We start from the raw sequence: 21,768 nt of genomic DNA, 5'->3' as shown, positions 1-21,768 counted from the left end.
AAAACTAACTGACCCACCTCAGCTGAAGTTTTCTTTTTGTCATCCTTGTTTCTCAAACTTCCAAGCAGGTTTTCAGGACTGAAGTTTTAGGCCTAAGAGTATACAGTGTAAACAGCAGAGTTTCAGCTGAGGTGCATCTACCCTGGAACTGCAAAACATGCCTTTAGAACATCAGGGAAAGGATTGGGAGGGAGGGATTAGACACACCTGATCCCTCCTTCCTGCTGTCCCTCATTAGCCACAGTGTCATTCAGCATGCTGCTTTTCAGATTGAATGCCATTGACTGCTATTATGTTGTTAGTATTCAAGGTGGACTTACCAAAGCTACCTGAGTTTGAAACAATTCACGCAGAACACACAAGGTAGTATATTGTTTACTTTGTTTAAGGGCAACAGCACTCCCTTACCCACAATCCTAGAGTTTCACAGTAGCATTTTGATTGGTTGAGCCATTTCTGCTGCTTCAAGTGACGGTTATAGAAAAAGTTCGGCAATAACTGTTGAACTCTTTGGTGACGAAAGTTGGCACCAGATCAGCCAGTAGAAAACTTTCCGAAAACTGACTTGAACCAGATGTTTTCAACAAGGGATGCACGATATTAGATTTTCCGATAGCTGCAAATTAATTTCTTTATAGATACCACTACTTGCATGTATTTCAGACCTAAATCATCTAGTTTTAAAAACACTTTCCAGTTTAAGGATGAATAAAGAAACAAATTTCAAACACACTTTGAAGTGTGATGATTTAAGATGAATAAAGAAAAAAAGACTTAATCTTATGTAGGTGGATTGCATCCCTAATACTCCACTGATTAATTGTTCGTACAACCCATAATTCACTTTTTGAGCTATCTACTGATACCAATATCATGACGGTTATATCGTGCAATCCTGCTTTCAACCTGTAGAGGATAGGGATGTGTGTGGTTAGGTGGTAAAATGGTAAAACTTGTTTATCACATTAGCTGGCGCAAGATTTAGGAGTTAATTAGACAAATTACCTATCATTTTTTCATAAACATAGGCTTGAAATCCCAGTCTGTAATGCTCTCTTAAACTGTGATGAACCTCCTGCCACTAGAGGCCGCTGTACCTTCAGTGAAGGGATGCTGCCTTCCTGTCTTAGCTTTCCCCCAGCACTTCACCATATGTAGATATGTGAAGCAGTTAGCATGTAGAACAGTGTAATATGGCAGTATTTTAAGTTATTAATGAAAATAAAGAGGTATGTAGGCTGTCCAGAGCTGCGCTCATGTATAACTACTCAACTGTAGTGAAGAGGCCACATATCAGAGCACTACATTAATCTGCATAGAGGAACAAAGGCTGGCGGAGCTAGCTGCTAATGTAAGCCAGTGTGACGTGAGCTTGATATACTTGACTGTTTTCTAAGTGCTTTCTTCTCTTAGACTAGTTGGTTAAATGCAGTTAAAAATAAGTGTTTAGCTAACCTTGCAAAGCAGATGGATATGCCAGTTTCCGTTTTTCTCACTGGCAAATCCATTGTGCAAAGCTCCCATTTGAACCGTTTGGGTCCGGTTAGAAAGTGATGGGACCAATCAGCGATGAGGGGCAGTACTTTTGGGCGTGGCGGAGTTGTGACGTAAGCAAGCAGCAGCAAGAGGCTGGTGCAATTATGGCTGAAGTCATTAGCGTGGATGCTGCTTATCAGAACTTGGCATTTCTTTGTTAAAAGTAGAACAAAGAACAGCATTGAGTTGTTTTCTTTTCAAAAACGACAAAAGTCGTGTACTGACATGTCTACAGTTGTGTTATGCAGCTCTCTATAGAGTTTACTCCTCTGTAGTGTCAACGTAGGTAACAGCTACATCACCTGTTTTGTTGCTCTGATTGGTCAGTGAAGATGTGACAGACAGAACGTTCATCCAGTCCCCCTCCGAGTCTTTTTTTCCAAAGGCTCTGCCCTTTACCAAACGCCATCTATTGAAGGTTTTCCAGATGGATCTGTGAAACAGGTTAATGTTTAGCAGAATGGGGAAATAGACGCATAGGAACATCCCTAGTAGAAGACAGTTGCTGTGCACATTTTTGACATGTAATGTAGTTACTTGGTACTCAAATGTCAAGATCTGTCCCCCTACTGATCAGCAGTATTACTTAATCCCTTTACATAGATCTTGGTCTGAAAAAAGTGGTCTAAGGGTTTAGTTACTCTTTAAGTTTCAATACTTGAGAAGAATGGGTTTTTTTGTGTGTTTTTAAAGCACTTTTTCAGGATTTGGACTTGGTGTTCTTTTAAAAAGAGTGCTGAATTAATATCAGCTCATTGAGTTCAAATGAGTTTAAAAATGGTAAAGATACTGGCATATCAGATACTGGCAAATATCCAGTATCATGTATCCTTAATTTAAGTTATCCAATCAGCACTCAGCTTGTGAGATGCTTTCCTTTCAAATATTACATTTTGAGGACTGGTACAGTTTGGAATTAGTAGTTCATTCATATTTTTATTTTAGTTTTTGTAAAAGATCTCAGAACCATCAAAGCTGTCTAACATTATCATTCAGTCTGTGGGGATTTTCCTTGTGGAAATATAGTTTTTTTAAATGAACTGCCCACACTCAGCCAGTCATGTAAAGTAAGTTTTAAAATGGCCAAACTGTACCAACAAACTCCGACGTTTTGACCATTGAACCAACACTTCTATACTGAATAAGAAGGCATTAATTGGCAAATCCTATTTTAATCAGGCAATAATGCCAACGTCTTATCAACTTTTAGAACAGTGTGTTTCTCAGCGCACAGTTCAAATCTCACAGTTTGAGCAATAATTCTACATCAGTATTCTTTGTCTTTTACAAGATAAACAGATTATTAAGTCATTTCAAACATACATAAATTACCACTTATAGTTTGCAGGTTTTTTGCTGTTCTGTAAAACATAAGTTTATCTTGCAGTAAATTCTTTAAAGTGGCAAATATCCCTCATGCTAAGTAGGACTGGTTCACATCTAAATCACATTAGCAAATTTCTGTCATTTTTAATGGATAAAAAAAAAATGATATTTTAGACATGATTTCCTGTGTGCTGAGTAAGTTTTTACCAGCATCTGGTTTGAGCATAACAAAACCAATGCTGGCATTTTCTCCCTTGAACGCTCTCCACCTTCTTTGGTACACTGATCATGCAGCGAGGTCTTGGCTAGTCAGTCTGACTGCTAACGTTAACTAGCTCTTAGTATTGGTGGCTGTCTTATGGTTCTGACATACTAACATACTGCCTGAACTGTCTTTGGAGCAGAAAGACATTCAGCTAGTCACAGCCTAATGGAAAATAAAGGTTAGAGTGCACTTTGGATTCTAAGAGGAAGCTTGACACGACATGTTCAACATATAATGTCTGCTAGATGAAAGTGAAGAACTCAGGAGCTATTCAAATGCCTGAGCTCACATCATGGAACCACCAGAAAGTATTTTGAAAGTTAAGCATGAAGAGATATCTTTGTTTCAGGTTTTCATCTATGTTTTTATGTTATTACAATCAGCTGATGAAAACATAATGTATGTTAAAGCTGCAGTATCTTTAACTGTTCATAGTGATTTTTAGTGTCAGATTTTAATGTGGAGCTTCTTAATGCCCAGCAGACTGGAGTGAATCCTGAAATAAGCTATCAAATAGTGAAAGAAGTGTGGATCAGGAGTCGGTTAAGAACAAAAATCAATCTTGAACTGAATTTTATTCCCAGAATAGAAAGAGAAATCATGGAATTTTAATTTGTTGAAGGATTAACATCACATAATGTCACAGTTCAAGTGAAACACATACAGCTTTTTTTTTTGCTCATCACTATTTAACTACTTCACTGTAGTTTATTTGTCATGTTACACACTGAAATGTGTGTTGTAGCCTCTTGAGGTATTGGTATGAACATGAATTCATGATGAGCGTGCACACATAGAAATAAAGTGTTAGTTCCCACACTGCTTTCTCATTCCGCCTTTAACGGATTGTTGCCGTTTTGTTTTGCTGTAGCAAGTGCCCACTTAAAATGATCAGACCTTGCTCAGAAGGTCGACAGAAAGGAAGCGCTTTCTCTCTTTCCCTGTGTTAAATAATTCAGCTGCAGCATTAGCTCAGTGGCAGCTCGGCATTTAGGGCTGATGTGATCAGTGGTCTGTGGTGTAGCATCGCACATGCACACACACTGTGGGCAGAGTGGGCTGCAGCTGTGTTACTTCTGTCGTCCATGTGTGCCTGTGATGATTGTGAGTTTGTCTGATGGCTAATAAGACTTAACCTGGATGACATCTATTTTAATCCCTAGTATGTCTTAGCTTTTTTTTTCAAAGACTTTAAGCTTAGAGCAGCAGGAGTATTTTTAGATTTCATTTAGGAAAGAACATCTGATGGAGTCATCTGTGGCAGTGGGATGGTCCTAAAGGTCGGTTGTTTTGGAAGCACTTTGTACCCAAAATGCAGACCATCTGGTCTTCTTCGAAAAATCCTCTGAATATAAAAATGCGGCTTTATCACAAATAGACAAAAACTTGCTTTAACCTGATATTGCATATCATTGCTTTTTTAAAAGGGAAATTATCCTGCATAGATGCCGGTGACCAGCTTCAAAGAATCATTTCTGCTGCTTTGATGAGAAAACACAAAATAATTGCAATGATACCACAGATAATGAAATACTGCTACTGATACCGTACTGCCTGCTTGCAAAGAAACAGGATGCACTTTTGATTTACTTTGCAGGCATTTATGTTTTGTAAAAAAAAAAGGGGAACTTGCAGATTTTTTCTGCTAATGCTCCTCTAGCCAAGCTTCATGACGCCTCTGGTGGACACCTTCTGTCAAACAAGGTGTGTGCAGGAACCAGGAGGACACAGGAGCACAATGATAAGCAGAATATGTAAATTGCATGGATGAGTGGCCACATTTCCAGGAAAGGGAAGTGATGACGCGGGGGAACAGGCTGAGGGAGGACACAAACAGGATGCTATCTGCTTTGGCTTCCTGTGCAATTTTACAAATATAGTTTTCCCATGAAATTCTGTGAAAGCAAAGCATGCAAAGCTCCCTGCCTGTTTTTTTTCCAAAGGAGAGCAGTTCCATTATCAAGTCATGTTTAGATATCCAGGCTTTGAGAGAAGGCCAGAGAACCTGACCTCTTTATTTCCTCTGTCTGTTTTTAGGAGATGTTGAGACATTGAAGACCCTGGATGGAGCTTGTCTGGGGCTTGTTCTGGTTAAGGTGAGACAGTGGAATATGCACAGAAACACACCCACACTGCAGACACTCGCACACTTTATGGGCAATCTCATAAAAAACAGACCTGTCCACTTTGGTTTTAACTATAAGATGTTGTATTTCACACATCTGCTGTTTGTGTACCTGCTGGATGGTGAAACTTATCTGATTTAGTCCCTGAGCAAGTCTCACGTTGTCAAAAGATGAGGAGTCAGGCCAGTGGCAAACTGCCAGGCCTGTTGAGACTCATCTGTGGTTTTGGTGTGCTGCTGAGTGCACTCTTTCACTGTACTCTAGATTCTCAGTTTTCTGTGTTATATATTTTTATATTTGAATAAATTAAAAAATGAAACACATGAAATATGATATTGATTGTAATGATTGTGACAAATAGGATGTTTACACCCTTAAAGTTTTTTTCAGAAGTTCGGCCCATTCCAAGCACAGACTATGGGCCGTTGCCCAGATGAATGTGAAATACATTCATGCAGCAGTCTATCTGACATGTCTGGCTGGTGATATAAAACACAGATACAGATAATCAGCAGAATGCAGAATATGGGCCCCAATAATCAGCCAGGCATCCATATTAAATTTTTTTTTTTTTGTCATGAAATACCTGCATGGTGGTAGATGATGGTCCTGACCTGTGATATTGATATATACATATATGTAATTCTCTCTCTATATATATGATGTATACTTGAATCTCAGCACCCCGAACAGATTTCTCTGTGAATTTGACTCATTGCATCACCACTTAAGGACCTCTGAAAGTATTGCTTATGACCTGAATGAGAGAAACGCGAGCTAGCTGGCCTAAAAAGAAGCAAACAGCAGGATACTGTCAGCACTGCTGGAAAGACGTCAAGAGAAAAATAATGATGATAGAAGTACTCAGACTAAATTTCAGTGAATAAAGATATTTATCCTCAACTTTACCTTTCATGCTCATTAGCTTGAGTCAGTCAGAGTAATGACTTATTTTCATATGACTGTCTCATAGTGCACACTTTCTATGATTCTATCATTCTTGGCCATACATCTATAGTTATTGATTCTCTTTCCTAATACACATGGAGTAAAAACCTCCTTATTGTAGAAACTCAACATACTTTGATTTCAGTATTCAGTTTTTCAGTAGCGAAAAGAAACAGTGCTCTGTGGCTATCCATCCCCTTTTCAAAAAGACCCCCAGCAGCCCCGGGCTCTGCTGTTTGTCCATTTCAGGATGTGAGGCTGACTGAGAGCTGATGTCATCTTTCTCCGCTACTGCAGAGGTGAGCCTTAGGACAGAAACCAGGAAGGAGAGAAGGCTGGGCAGAGAGAGTCGCAGCCAGAGCAGGACGAGCAAATTTAGAGTGTGGCGTTGAAAGGTGGACAGACAAGAAGCATGCGATGCAGATTTATGAAGCAGAGTGTCTGAGACTTGGTGTCTTCTTGTAGTAGTGGCAGCGGTGGGTGAAGGGGCTGCATGTCCTAGCCTGCAGTTTCAGAGCAGGAGTTGCATAATGGCTTCCATCGGTTCTACACTTTTCCACTCTGGAATGAGCTCACTCTGTATTTAAGAAGGCTCGTGTGCAGACACAAAGTCCAGGATAGTAGGAAAGTCTGGTGTTACGGCCGCACGCTACAGCTTTGTGAGCGTCTCTGGGAGGGAATAGGAAAGAGCAGTGACCTTAGACAGCGACTACAGAGGTTTCCTCTAACGTGAACTCTGAGGGGTCACTCACAGGGCAATGCCAGAGCAAGAAAACAAGGGCAGGGTCCCCAGTCCAGTACAGCTACACCCATAGAGAGGGAGAGAAGGGAGGGGTTGCCTCAGGATGGTAGGGGGGAAACGGCAGTAAAAACCCAGTGGAAGAAAGAGCGGATGTCGCCTAGTATGGAGAATAGAGAGAAAGAGAATGTGGAAAAGTTCTTACTATTCCCTGAAATACACTGTGGAGTCTGTCTGGATTGTATCCAGGCTCCACAACGCTCAGCAGTTTTGTTTTTTTTTGTGTCGTGCATGTGTGTGTATGTGTTCAGTCCCAGGCAGTTAGACAAAGAGGCAGGCTGGTGAATGTGCTTCGCTGGTACAGTAGCTCCAAGGACTCATCTCTCTAACAGTCTTTGCTGCAGCATGCCTGAACATGCAAGTGTGCTGGAAATTGTTTGAAAAGGCAGTTTGAACGTGTGTTGCCGCTGCTAGCAAAGTGGTATCCTTCTTGCGGGCAGGCTGCCTGAACGCAGGATGACCCATCTCCCCTGAGGCTCCAAATCACTACATCATCATCAGTCGCTCCTCGCAGTGGAACAGATGAGATTTCACTCCCATCAAGCACTAAGCAGGAACCAAGGCTGCTTTACTAACTGCATAGTCTCCCTTAATAAATCTGTAGGCATCAACAATCTGCTCTCTCCTTTAAAGTCACTTCATTTATAACCTTTAAGGCTCGAGGATTTTGTGGATTTTCTTTCCAAAGTTGACACTAAGCTTGTGGTAATTTCTTGGTGGACTTGGCAAAGAAACAACAGCTTGGGGCACTTTTTCAATCTATGTAAATCCATTGAATAGTCTCTACCACACATATATGAGGAAAAGAGAGCCATACATGTAGTTCATTCGCTCTGATTCTTTTGCTCCGCCTCTTATTTGAGCTAACATGCATGTTTGATATTTATGCTTTCAGGTGCTGATATGCGCTGAAGATGAGTGGCATAGGAGACAACTCGTTGGAGCCGCTGTGCTCCGACCGCAAACGTAAACTGTCCACCTGTGACACACCAGGCTTAGGGTAAGTACAGTTACCTCTGTCAAATGCTGGTCACATACCAGTTCATTTTGTCTGCTGCTGTTTGTGGTAGTGTGGATGTCAGTAAGAACATAAGGCCAGTTTCTTCCTGCTGGCCCCGTGTAAACATCCCTACCCCAGGTTCAAATGTATGCTGCTAAGAAATATTTGTAAAGCATCTGGGCCTGAGCCGTATGGCCTGCATACGGACGGGGCATGGGGAGGTGAGGTTGTCATGGCAACTTGTCTAATCCCCTTGGCGCCCTGGCAGGTGTGACAAGCGTCGGAGGGAACAGGAGAGCAAGTACATTGAGGAGCTGGCTGAGCTCATCTCTGCCAACCTCTCCAACATCGACAGCTTCAACGTCAAGCCTGACAAATGTGCCATCCTGAAGGAGACAGTGAGACAGATCCGACAAATCAAAGAGCAAGGTACTAAACCCATACACTCCTGGTCATTCACAAAGCCACATCATAGATTTATCCTCTGTGTCTGAGGAGTAATCTGAGGAAAATCAGGCTGGATGTTGTGAGGTACCCTGCTGCAGGACAGATGATGCCGGTGATGAAGTGGTGCATTTGGTTCATGGCCAGGCTGTCTCACACCAACAGCCAGTTTGGCCAATTGTATTGCTTGGGGTAAATGAACACCAGTAATTGAGAGCAGTACTGGGTGGTCATGGCTCAAGGCTGTGACTGACGGCGTGTATCTGTCGGTGCCAAAACCTGCCTCTTTCTGGGAGACTTGTGGGTGACTCTCAGAAATTAGACTTTGCTGCTATCGTGCAGATCTGACATGTTTGGAATCACAGAGGAGCAGATTTTCTTCCACCTGTTTTATGTCAGAGAAGATTAAATTTGTGAGGTTAAGTGGGAAAGGAAGAGAGAGAGCAATCACATTGGGATCTACCCAGAGGGCCACAGCTGGCTACTGCTGGAGTCAGGTTGCCACAGTTACCGAGTGGAACAACGGGAGACTTTTCTCTTATATTTTTTCTCTGTTTGTCTTCACACTTTTCATAACCAGTGGTGATTCTTAACTATGCTCCTGTGTTGAAATAGATATGTCTGGTTATGTGTTAGTCACAGCTTTTTCATGTCTTATCTAATTCAGTCAGAAATGTCACATAATTTGTTGTCGAGCTTGGCGCCACCGATGACCCGGCTATATAAAGTGGTATCTAACAAAGCCTCAAACACATGCTGATTTTAAAAATAGAAAGGCATGTTAACCACGCATTCATGACTCATGCTGCCACCTGCTGGACAAAAGGTGCATTATGTCCATGAACAAAGAGTTCCTTCAGATCTTTGGAAAGTCTGGAAAAAAGTCTTAAATTGAACATTTTAAATTTATGGCCTTAAAAAGTCTTATTTTTACCATGGAGTGGTCTTAAATTTAAAAAGGAACTTTGTTTTTAAAATTAATTAATTAAAATTAATGCCACTGGCATCAACGGAGAGGCTATATCTTTGGAGTTAAAGCATGGACATAATCATCACTAGTATTTAAATCAAATGAATTAGTTGATAAATGATCATGTCTCTTCATAAGTTTGAGATGTGTTCGATCTGTCCTCAGGAAAGAGCTCTTGCAGTGACGATGATGTGCAGAAGGCTGATGTGTCCTCCACTGGTCAAGGGGTCATTGACAAGGATCATTTGGGACCACTGCTCCTACAGGTCAGCCTGCGGATCATCACTGTTGAAAAAAAACAATGTTAATAAGCTACTGATCCATCTGCGTGATTTGCTTTTATTCTCACCTAGATTTGATGGAATTAAGCAGGTTTCTAGTATGGCAGAAAATTTAACCCCATCAGGTTCAGAACACTTTCAGTGGCATATGTTTTCATTTTGTCCTCTTGCTGTTGGCAGGCACTGGATGGCTTCCTCTTTGTGGTTAATCGCGAGGGCAGCATTGTATTTGTGTCAGACAACGTGACGCAGTACCTGCAGTACAAACAGGAGGAGCTGATCAACACCAGTGTGTACAACATCATCCATGAAGAGGACAGGGAGGAGTTTCACAAGAATCTGCCCAAGTCCAATGGTGAGACATACATCCATACATGACACATGTTTTCACATGAATACTTTACAGCAGTGGTTCTCAACTGGTCCGGTCCTGGAACCCACAACCACCCCCAGTGAAACTGGGACTCAAATTTCCGCATTTTCAAACACCAAAATTAACTGAATGAACTATTTCAGTTGTTAGAGGGAACAACACATGACTGAACGAAAAGACTGACCAAAGTTTTGGGAGGATCAGCATGCAAACATTTTATTTCACTCTGTTTTGCCATTAGAATGTAAATTTTGATTGTTTTTTTTAAAGGTCTCAAGAAATAAAGACATTATCATAGGAAAACCAAGGTAACAGGAAAAATCAGACAGCATCTCAAGAAAATAACCAGAACTTACCCCTTGTCCACCTAAACAGGGTAAAACTAAATCAACAATTACATTTCTGCCTAGGGCCTAGATATTTTTGTCATATTGTTTTTTTTTTTCAAGGCAGCAGTTCATGACACACTTTTGGGTCCCGACCCACCTGTTGAGAACAACTGCTTTACAGTATGTCCTAACAGCATGGGCGCGAGCATCAGGGACAAAACCAGCTTGATTACATTGGTTTCTGCTGCAGTGTCCTGACAGCTGAGGGTGATGCAGCGCAACCAGAGCACATTTTTGCCCCATTCCTATTTCCCTTTCTGACGCTGATTAAGGTTGGGCGAGGAGAAAGGAAAGAGGGAAAGACAACATAAGTTTTGTTTCACTTTTCTCACTCAGCAGAGCTTAACAGTTTGTTTTAAAAAGTGGAGATATTTTGCACTAATCCTATCCACAGCCAGGATTGAGATGTGCTTTGATTTGAGCTATGTCAACTCAAAAAGGGTTTGCTCACCTCTGTCAAATGCTCATCAATACAATGGTGCTTTCAAAATAAAGGTCTAGATTTCCTCCTATTTACAAGGGGAAAATCAAAATTACAAGGCAGAGAATCAAATATTAATGGCTGTTGTATGGAAAGTAAGCATGCGAAACTGCAATGTAGTATGATATCTGATGCTTGCATGCTATTAGGACACCTGTAGACCTTAAAACACATATCCACAGTCACTTCTTAACTTACTCTCCATAGCACCAAACGGGGCATCATGGGGTGCAGATGCACCACGGCAGAAGAGCCACACCTTCAACTGTCGTATGCTGGTGAACTGTGTTCATGGGATGTCAGAGGAGAGGCCTGGAGGCCAACGCTACGAGACCATGCAGTGTTTCGCCCTCACTCAGCCCCGAGCAATGATGGAGGAGGGAGAAGGTACAGGCTTTGTTGGCATTTTCTAAGGACAAAAAAGAAAAGATGGGAAAATAAATCAAAAATATAAATGTGTTACAACAGTTAACAGTGTGGTTTGTTTGTGGTGTCTTTTTTTCTACTTGTGTTTCAGGCTTATTTCAACTAAAACAGTTAAATAATTCACATGATTATTATTTTTTTTAAATTGCGGTGTTTTTCTCCAGATATTTATGACAAATACAAACTTTGTTATTTCTTTACTTAGACTTGCAGTCCTGTATGATTTGTGTGGCACGGCGAATCATTGCAGTAGAGAGGATGGAGAGGTTTAGCACTCGTCATGAACTCTCTGGTAAGTGCCCCCTTTTATATAGAACAGAGGGGTTGAAGTGATGTGTTGTGGCATGTTTTTTCAATTCTGCATATGTTTTCTTTTAAGAAGTTTAAATATTTCAACTCCAACTTGTTTTTGTTATAATGATAATAATAATGGCCCACTGAATTCCATAAGTGTACATGATGTATCATAGAAACACTCAAAGTTTTTTTGTTTTTCCAGCCATTATCCTGCCTGTAATATCCTTAGGACATCTTCTTTTTGCAGGTAAACTGATTGAGATTGAACAGCAGAGCTCTCCTCACACCACCATGCGTCCAGGCTGGGAGGACCTTGTGAGGCGCTGCATGCAGATGTTCCTCCATCGAAGTGAGGGACAACCATGGTCCTACAAACGCCACTATCAAGATGGTACATAATCTTTCATCACTGCTAACCTTGCTTTCCATCACAGTCACACAGGGGCATGCGCTGACATTCTTAACATATTTTATGTAAAGGTGAACATGCTCTAAGTCTGTGTAATCCTTTCCTAACAAAGGCATCATCTGTCATGATTAGTCTAAGAAGAGCTGGTTAAGCTTTGCAAAGAAAGCAGCTATCACTGAAGTACACAAGGAATGTGAATAAGAAGAATGAGTCACCTTATATAAACTTTTGGTGTATGAGACATGACCTTTGGTAGATAAATGATCAGCTTAAACCAGTTAAGAGTGATCTCAATCACAATAGGAGCTGATTCAGCATTTTTAAAACATAATTAACAGAACTCTTGACATTATATAATAAAGAGACTAAATTTGCTGGGTACATAGTCTTATCAGAACAGTCAATCTGCTGCTCTCAGCTCTCATGAGTTTCATGAGACGGTTGAACACAAGGCTAGATTTTGACTGTTTTTGTTCCATTGTTTCTCCTCCTCCTTAGATCAGATCAAAGATTTGTAATACAATCAGTTTGTTTGAGGCCTTGTCCATTCAGAGATGAAAACCATCTATTTCTTTTTTTTTTTTTTTTGTTTAAAAAAAAAAAAAAAAGTTTCCCGTAAGCATGGCTTTGTTTCAAGAAATGTCTGTGAGCACTTAAAACGGCTGAAAACACTGGAGCAAATACTTCAGGCTTGTACCCACACCCAAAACTTTTCTCTTACCCCGACTTTCTCCTGGCTGCCCTTCTGTTTGCACTCCGCTGTGGCTCTAAGAACACGTAGCTCATGCTGGACCATTTGTTACTCATGGTGGTAGTAGAGGAGCCTAAGATTCTGGAGTAAGAGCCTTAATAAGCTCAGAAGCTTCTGCAGCACAAACACAATCATGTAATCTGCCATTGATGTTGTCTTTGGCGGGGTTAGCACATGTGGGTTTAGGGGACGTGATCATTTGCGAAAAGATGCACTTGTTTGTGTTCACTGGGACACAAGAGCTGGCATATTTGCATTTGTTCACTCCAGGACCCGCTTTCAGAAAGTAGCTATTTCGGGCTCCCAAAACACCTGTAACATTCTGAGTATTCACAAAAACTTTTGCAGACTCTCCTAGATTTGTCTCTGTGTGTAGAACGTCTCTGGTGATGGTTGCATTTGTCAGAACTGAGCCATTTTGGCTCAGATCAGGCCATCTGATGATTATTGACTTTAATTCAGTTTGTCAAGGTACAAATGGCTTGTTTTTGAATGTTGCAAGCAGATAATAGAGAAATGCAACATGGAAACCTAGTTTTGTTAGGCTGTGAATGCCAACAAATATTTATTCAAAACAGAATATTTTATTTGATAACATTATGCTGTGAATTTTGGAATTTATTACATTTCTTTTTTACTTTTCACATGGAAATTGAACCTGTCACCTTCATCAGCTGTGAAAGCAGGACACATGGCATTTTATGAGCTAATACATAAGAAATTCAAGGATGTAGTAGCTGAAATTAACCATGTATGAAAAAAACATTGAATGTGCTGTCCTCCTTCTAAATCACTTTTAATTGATTGTGAGAGTTGTTGCATTGTCTCCTCCAGTCACAGAGGTGTGAACTGAAGGTAGAATGTGGCAGAGCAGCCTGTCATTTGCAGTTGCTAGTAACTTATCTCATTGAGAATCTTTGGTCTAAACTGGGCTTAAACACAGCTGGCTGCCCAGAGTACTTGATCACTCTGTAAATGGTGTGCTAGTTCAGCCACGTTCTCTTGAAGATCTCTAAAAAGGCTTTGAATGTGGGCCAGCCTCACAGCAGTTATATTTGTTGTAATCACTGGACAGCATGTGTAAATTCGCAACTTAAAACTGAGCTCAAACCGACATCCTGCCAGGTTTGTTTACCAGCATTTTTTGTCTTTTCTTTAATTTTTTAGTTTGTGTGCTATTGCCCCATTGTTAGCTGGTTTTGAAAGGGATTTTATCCGTTTTTCTCTTCTCCAGCTTTCCATAACGGCCAGGCTGAGACCCCACTTTACCGCTTTTCGCTCTCTGACGGCACCCCGGTCACAGCCCAGACCAGAAGTGACCTCTGCAGGAACCCCAACACCAATGAACCCCACTCTTTCCTCTCCACACATTTGCTTCAGAGGTACAGATAATCTAACATTTACAGAGTGCAATAATAACTTCTCCTAACTTTAATGATTGTATCATTTTTGGTGCAAGTTAAATCATTTTTTTATCATGTTTCTTTGTAGGGAACAGAATGGCTATCGTGGGAACCAGGGTGGAGGTTTAAGACCTCCTAACATGGGGAACAATCCGAATCAGCAGATGAACATGGGCCCAGGAGGAGGCATGGGCATGAACAGGGGCTATGGCATGGCTGAACAGGGCAACATGGCTCAAAGAGGAGTCCCCCCCTACACTGGGGGCAACCGCATGAATCCCATGAACCAGATGAATCAAATGAATCCCATGAATCAGATGAATTCCATGCATCAAATGAATTCAATGCATCAAATGAACAACATGGGTCAGATGAATCAGATGAATTCCATGCATCCCATGAACTCCCCCATGAACTCCATGAATCAGATGGGGCCCATGAATCAGATGGGTCATCACGGCATGCACCAGCAGCAGCATCAGCAGATGGGTCAGTTCCATGGAGGTGGAGGAGGACCTGGAGGGTATGGGATCGGAATGACCAGTCCTCCACAGGTCAGTCCAGGGATAAACGGCCCTCCACACAACGTCATGGGCTCACCAAGGGTCAGAGGAAGCCCCAAGATGGGTGCCAGCCCTTTTTCACCTGGAGGTATGAACAATGAGTAACTTCAATGCACAGAACGTTCTGGGGTCTCATTTATAAAACAGTGCATAGAATCCATACCAAAAAATGGTTCATATTTAAAACTTTGCATATGCACATCTCCTTAAAAGTCTCTTTTTAAATCCTGATCCACCCTGAAATATGTACAAGTAGATCCGATGCATATTCTGCCTTTTACATGCCTACTTTCTCCCTTAAATGGTCATAGCATTGCTTTTGATAAATGAAAATGCATAAAAACAAGCTGACCAATCAAAGGATTTTTGATGGTGAACCAGAACAGCAATGAAAATACATTTCTGACACCACAACTGAGGTGTTGGTATTTTGCCACAGCGAGAATGGTCACAAACAAAAGGAAAAAAAAAAAGACTGACACCACGCTGGTGCTGCATTCACATGCTCCTCTTACAGTAGCAAAACACAATTTTCACAGGAGTTTTTACTTGTTTACAGAGCCCACGCTGATTTCTTCATATAATGTCAGATCTCTCTTTCATTTGTAGATATTATTATTATATTAATAATAAAATATGGCAGTTTCTTTGAGAAATATTTCATATTATAATGTTAAAAATGCTCACTAGGCATGCGTGAAAATGAAACTGTCTGCTAATGATGACGTGGATAGTGGAATCAAGTTTAGTATTTAGTGAAATTAATGGTTTAAAATGCATTGAAAACATTAACTTCTTATCGCTCATGTTTAATCTAGAAACCTTCATGTGTTGAACAAATGATAATGTAAATTAATCATATGACCACCAAGTTTAACCACAACTTCCTCCCATAGTCCTCCAGCATAGATTTTTATGTGCCTGGGGGTGAAAAGCTGAAAGTGAGGAAACAGACCAAGGTCTGCTTAATTGTAAATTTCAATTTTAGAAGCTGCCAAATGGAAGTTTAGATATAACCCAAGTTGTGTGTTGGCAAAGACACTAACATCAACGCGAGATTAAGCCATGGCCATCAAGCAACACTGGCAGAGAGAAGCAGACCTGGATTTGTCAACAGGGGGAAAAGGACTAAGATGATTAATGCAATCCTTAAATGGGTCCCCAAAGACTACAGCCCCTTAAACCTTGATTACATTGACTTTGCAGCTGAAGTTATTTTATACTTGATGTGCTTGTCTGCAGATTAAGTTTGCAGTCTATGCTAATATTGCTCAGCAAATTAAGATATTGTTATTTACCAACCCTTACAACTAAGCTGAGATGTTAAAAAGTTTTTAAAAAGTAAGTAAAGTGAGTAAGTAAGTAAAGTTTATTTATATAGCACTTCTCACAGACAGCAGTCACAAAGTGCTTTACACAGACAAAAATACAGCGAGTAAAAGTGATGATTTTGTGATCACCACATGACCCAATAGTCATAGCAACAATATAACAACACAGTAAAACAGTTCACATTACATTAAAGAAAGTTCAGTCATTGACAGAGCTTGCCGAGCGCAAAGACAGGGGCAGCTCATTCCACATTATAGGGCCAATGGCTTCAAAAGCTCTATCACCCCGAGTCTTTAGATGGGTGCGTGACCCCTGTCAAACTACAGTTTACATTTGTACTCATTTTATCTCAAACCACAATGCAAATAAATAGTAGAATTTTAAATATAAGAATAATCATGATTAACCACAGCATATTTATATGATTAACTTGATTTTTTTAATCATTACCAACAATAATTTATATCCAAGCCTGCTTCAATTCATCATCTCGTCATGGGTGTTACCAGTTTACCTCTGCCTCCACACGTTTGTGCATATGGGTCAGAGTTTGCTTACAGGTGTGCACATTTTACTGTCAAGTCTGTTTTTTATACGTTACAGACTCTACATGGAAGTGGAACATGCCAGCGTATAAATGAGACCCCTGACGTTATTAGTTACAACTTCATAGATAACTATTCTGACATGTCTGTTGTTAACTTGGTGGATCGTTTACATATTAGCTGTTGTATCCATTACAGGCATGAACTCTCCTATGAGCTCCAGTCACCCTGGTAACTCTGGAGCTGGAGGAGGAGGTACCACCTTCTCCAGCAGCTCTTTGAATGCCCTCCAAGCCATTAGTGAGGGCGTGGGTAATCCCATGCCCTCCCCCCTCACCTCTCCCCCTCCCCACAAGCCTGACAGCTCCCCAAGTATCAACTCCACCAACCAGGCAGCAGGTGGCCCCTGTAAACCAGGCCTCCCAGCCTACTCTGACTCCAAGAGCCCAGGTAGCTCACTGGGGGCCGGAGGGGAGCAGCAGTCTCAACAGCACCCGCACACCCCAACAAGCGAAGGCCCCCCTGACAAACCGGACAGCCAGGTCAGCAGAGAAGCAGGACAAGCTGGAGGAGAAGCCAACCGACGTGTTCCTGACAACAAGTGCCACAAAAAGCTTCTGCAGCTCCTCACCTCCCCCACCGATGAACTGGTGCCACCAAATCACACCAGCGCAGCATCAAGCTCCACCCCTGAAGCTAAAGACGGAACAGCTAGCGTCACTAGCCCCTCGTCTACAACAGGAGTGTCCTCCTCCACAGGTGGAAATCAGAGTTCTGTTTCATCCTCTGGTGGCCCAGGGCATTTATCAAGCCAGTCACTGCAGGAGAAGCACAAGATCCTCCACAAGCTCCTGCAGAATGGAAACACTCCGGACGAGGTGGCTCGCATCACTGCTGAGGCTACTGGGAAAAGCAGCCTGGACTCAGGAGTGCCAGAGCCAGGACCTGCAGCCATGGGAGGGGCAAAGGGATCAGAGTCAAAGCAGGAGCAGCACAGCCCTAAGAAGGAGAAGCCTCACGCTCTTCTTCACTACCTCCTCAACAAGGACGACTCTAAGGAAGGAGGCGATACCAAACCAAAACTGGAGGATCTGGAGGGGAGAGGGGCCCAGGGTGCAGGGGTCAGCAGCTCAGATCCCCACTGCCTGGATGGGAAGGTCAAGTTGGAACCGTCTGATGACGTAAGGCTTCTGTCCAGAGTATTTTGAGATGCAAGTTAAAATACCTTGTTGAGCATTTTTTTTAAATCATTTTTCTTGTTTTGATGGTTCAGACGGAGACCTTAGAGACCATTCTGGGAGTACCAAGGAATAACACAGGCTTCTACCCTGAACCTGACTCCAGAGCGGGGAAGGAAGTGGGAAACAAACAGGGGAATATGCCAGACAGTTTACATGGTAAGTCAGGCAGCTGCTAAATCTGTAAGCTGATGTGTTTCCGTGACAATGTTTGCATTTTATCCAATCCAAGGAAGTAACAAAAAACACAATCAAAGCTTAAAACCAAATAAAAGCCTTAAAATTACAGGGATTAAGAAAATTGTCACACACAAAAGGGCACTGATCATACAACTCTCATAGTAAAGTGGGAGACATTTTTTTCAAGAGGTAGTTTGTTCCACAATTTAGGTGCCAGCTCAGAAAACGAAAAACAAATTCTAAAATGAACAGGGAGCAAGTGGTGACAAGCCAGGATCAGGGTAATATGTTCAGGTGTACCGGTACAAGGTGTTATGTTTTCGATCTTTCCATTTATGAATCAGTTTTGATGTAAATTTGCAAGCTTATGTCCTCAGTTACTAATATCATTTGCACATTTCAGATGGGGAGAGAGGCCCCATGCCTCCAGCTCAGCGGGGTGCCTACCAGAGAGCCCTGTCCATGGATGCCAAGCCCATGGGTGGAGAGGTGGCAGTGGGAGGAGGGCTGGCCGGTAGAAGGAATGTGCCGTGTCCCACACTGATTAAACAGGAGAACATGGATGCCTTGATCAGACCAGGAGCTGTTCCAAATGGATTTCCAGGAGGAATGAACGCATGTACGCCACGAGGAAATCTAATTAGTGAGTTGATTAGAGATTTTTGAATACAACAGGTGCAGGATGTTTTAAGTAACATTTTTACTGAAATAGAGGTAGTTTGTAAAAAGAAAAAAAAAATGTGTAAAATGTTATTTTACATATGATTCTTTGTGTAGTTTAGATGCTTTAACCAACTCCAGGAACAGTTGTGGGGTCTGCAGTGACAGATGGTGTTACTTTGGGGGTCATGGGCTGAAAAGTTTGGGAACCATTGCTGTAATGCACTCCATGTGGTCTCTTTGCTCCTCAGGGGGTATGGGCAGGGGAATGGGAATGCCTCAGCGCCCCCCAATGTCAGCACCAGGAGACTGGGGTATGCCAAGGTCCGGCAGCAGTCCTGTCACTGGACCAGGACATCCTGGCATGGGTCGCTCTGGTCCAATGGGTGGGTCAATGATCAACCGCTCCAACAGTGTGCCTGGAAACACCCAGTCCATATTGCAGCAACAGCTAATGGATATGGGTATGTTGCATGCCTATCCTGAAGAGTCTAATTCCTACAGTCTCAAGTAAATATTTGATTGTGAGTCATGTATGATTGATTACTCATACTAATGATCATACACTGCCATTAAACCCACCAGGTCCCAATGAAGGTAATATAGGTATAAATCAGTTTGGAGGACATGGACCTCTACCTCAGTCCCCCTCCTGGCCAGACTCAGCCATGGGAATGGAAAGACCACAGGGCACCACAAACAGGTAAACCTCTCTAGCCACTTCTAGGCCTCTTTCTAGTCTCAGCAGAGGTCAGGCGCTGGTTGTCTTTCAGCAGAAAACCAATCTTAGCATAGTGTCAGTGATCTCAGTCTCTCTTTTTTAAAGCTGACCAAACACATCCTGTGTTTATAGGGATCAGTTTGGACACCCTCTGGAGGAGCTGTTTGGGCCCCTGTCTAGCAGTGAGGGCCCGAGTGATGAACGGACCCTTCTTGACCAGTTGGATTCTCTGCTAAATACTGCTGATGTCATTGCTCTCCAGGAAATAGACCGAGCCCTTGGCATCCCTGAAATAGTAGGACAGGTAGAGATCACACTAAAGTACAACTTTTTCTGCACATACAAATTTCGTGAACAGGAAATAGACACACACTGCAAGTGTTTACTCCAATGTTGCATTTTCCTTAAAGCAATTCAGTTCCCCTCAAAGTATTTCAGTTACAAAGTAATATATTTGGTTATAAAATAGGAAAGGATGCCCTTGACTGTAGTTAAATTTATGTTTCATAAGTTCTATGGATGGAAATTTGAAATGCATAATAATTACAATTGGTGTAACTGATTCAAAGAGCTTTAGAAAAAGCAGCAATTGCTCAGGGGCTTGGCTGTAAGAATTTAGATTTAATTGCTTTTCTAATTTGACTCTAGTTATAATTGGGATTCAGTTATGAAGGTCGCCATTTAAATGAGATTGCAATTCATTTTGATTACACAATACCCCACCTCAACTTTGTGTAAATATTGCTGTAAAGTTATTTATTCTCTCCAACAACTATTAAATACATTTTTTCTTTACTATAGACCCAGGGACCTGAAGGCCATCAGCAAGGCCCTGACCAAGGCCAGGGTCAGTGCCCACCATCAGAGTCTTTCTCAGGGCCAGACTCCTCCTTAGGTATGGACCAAAAACCTAATTTTAACCAAGGCTATCCTGGGCCTCCAGGGCCCTCCTCCATGGCGATGCAGCCTGGTTATGGGGGCAACACAATGCAAGGCCAGTCTCCTGGAAGCTTCAACCCAATGATGAATCAGATGGGCCAGACAGGGGGCTTCCCTGGCATGAACAACATGGGCAACCCTCGTGCAAACATGATGCGACCTCGCATGATGACTGCCACCAAGCCTCTGCGACTCCAGCTGCAGCAGAGACTGCAAGGACAGCAGGTGATCATACAATCATAAAATTCAAACTAAAGGTGAACTTCCAAATAGTTGTTTCAAAAGCACAGCAGGTTCACTTGTGCCATTTGAGACGTAGGCAGCTGTATAGGTTATAGTGAGCATAGAAACAATACTGGGATATTGACCGTAGTTTCTTTCTTATCCAACAGTTTATGAATCAGACCCGACAAGGCATGAAGATGGAACACGCCCCTGGAGGAAACCCTGCGATGCATCCAGGCATGCAGCCTGGTATGCAGCCTGGCATGCAGCCTACAGGCATGAGCGGTCAGGTATGGAGGCATCACTCTTCACACTGAGTGTTGTGTAAAACTACTTGCCCCTTTAATAACATGACTCAGGACTTCCTTTGTGGAATGCTAAAGCTGTGACGTTTTTCTGCAGCCTGGTTTCCTGAATGCCCAGATGATGGCTCAACGAAGCCGGGAGATGATGACTATGCAGATGAGAAGGCAGCGGATGATGATGCTGATGCAACAGAGGCAGGAGCAGGGGGCAGCGAGAGGCTTCAGCCCTCCTCCAAACGTCACCGCACCAGGGGGCATGGAGAGCTCCATGGGTGGCCCCCCCATGAACCAACCAGGACAGCAAGGCTTCAACTACGGAGGAAATTATGGTGAGTTAACTGAGAGAGAGCACCAATTATCTGCCTACTGGATCCTTGATCACACTCATGACTCTTCTCTTGTATTGTTGCACTTGCAGGCATGAACCAGCAGGGGGATCCATCATTCATGGCTCCGGGTAGTAGCCCACCAGGAAACATGATGCAAGCACGAATGGGAGGCCCTCCACAGAACACCATGATGCAGGGGATGCAGGGAAATCCACAGGGAGGGCCCATGTACCCATCAGGAGACATGAAAGGCTGGCCACAGGGCGGCATGCAGCGCAACAAGTATGTAACAGCCTGCTTCACTGACCACACGATTTAATATTTATTTAAGTTACCTAGTGTAGGAAGTAGTGACACTGGAAAGATTTTAACACCATTCCTTGAGGGGCTTATTTTTCTTTGTTTAACCTTTATTCACCCAGGTTAGTCCCAATGAGATCATAGATCTCTTTTACAGGGAAGACCTGACCAAGAAGAGCAACAATATACAGATTCACATATCACAAA

At 42.3% G+C, this 21,768-nt stretch overlaps 1 protein-coding gene across 1 annotated transcript in view; it reads left to right on the top strand.

Moving 5' to 3' along the window:
• Positions 1–21,768, top strand: part of ncoa3 (nuclear receptor coactivator 3) — a 45,967-nt gene that overhangs the window by 18,987 nt on the left and 5,212 nt on the right. The window contains exons 2-21 of the mRNA XM_041782950.1: positions 5,165–5,223; positions 7,896–8,000; positions 8,269–8,429; positions 9,580–9,680; positions 9,876–10,050; positions 11,146–11,325; positions 11,570–11,656; positions 11,909–12,052; positions 14,056–14,203; positions 14,313–14,875; positions 16,863–17,845; positions 17,938–18,061; positions 18,486–18,725; positions 18,994–19,206; positions 19,328–19,445; positions 19,596–19,767; positions 20,265–20,627; positions 20,795–20,917; positions 21,030–21,261; positions 21,351–21,543. Coding sequence (XP_041638884.1) covers positions 7,915–8,000; positions 8,269–8,429; positions 9,580–9,680; positions 9,876–10,050; positions 11,146–11,325; positions 11,570–11,656; positions 11,909–12,052; positions 14,056–14,203; positions 14,313–14,875; positions 16,863–17,845; positions 17,938–18,061; positions 18,486–18,725; positions 18,994–19,206; positions 19,328–19,445; positions 19,596–19,767; positions 20,265–20,627; positions 20,795–20,917; positions 21,030–21,261; positions 21,351–21,543 — 4,406 coding nt within the window. The 5' untranslated portion in view covers positions 5,165–5,223; positions 7,896–7,914. The remainder of the gene's footprint in view (positions 1–5,164; positions 5,224–7,895; positions 8,001–8,268; positions 8,430–9,579; positions 9,681–9,875; positions 10,051–11,145; positions 11,326–11,569; positions 11,657–11,908; positions 12,053–14,055; positions 14,204–14,312; positions 14,876–16,862; positions 17,846–17,937; positions 18,062–18,485; positions 18,726–18,993; positions 19,207–19,327; positions 19,446–19,595; positions 19,768–20,264; positions 20,628–20,794; positions 20,918–21,029; positions 21,262–21,350; positions 21,544–21,768) is intronic.

This window comes from Cheilinus undulatus, linkage group 3 (assembly GCF_018320785.1).
Source record: "Cheilinus undulatus linkage group 3, ASM1832078v1, whole genome shotgun sequence".
In the NCBI taxonomy this organism is placed as follows: domain Eukaryota; kingdom Metazoa; phylum Chordata; class Actinopteri; order Labriformes; family Labridae; genus Cheilinus; species Cheilinus undulatus.
The sequence above is the reverse complement of the archived record's forward strand: the minus strand, read 5'-3'. Positions and strand labels throughout refer to the sequence as shown.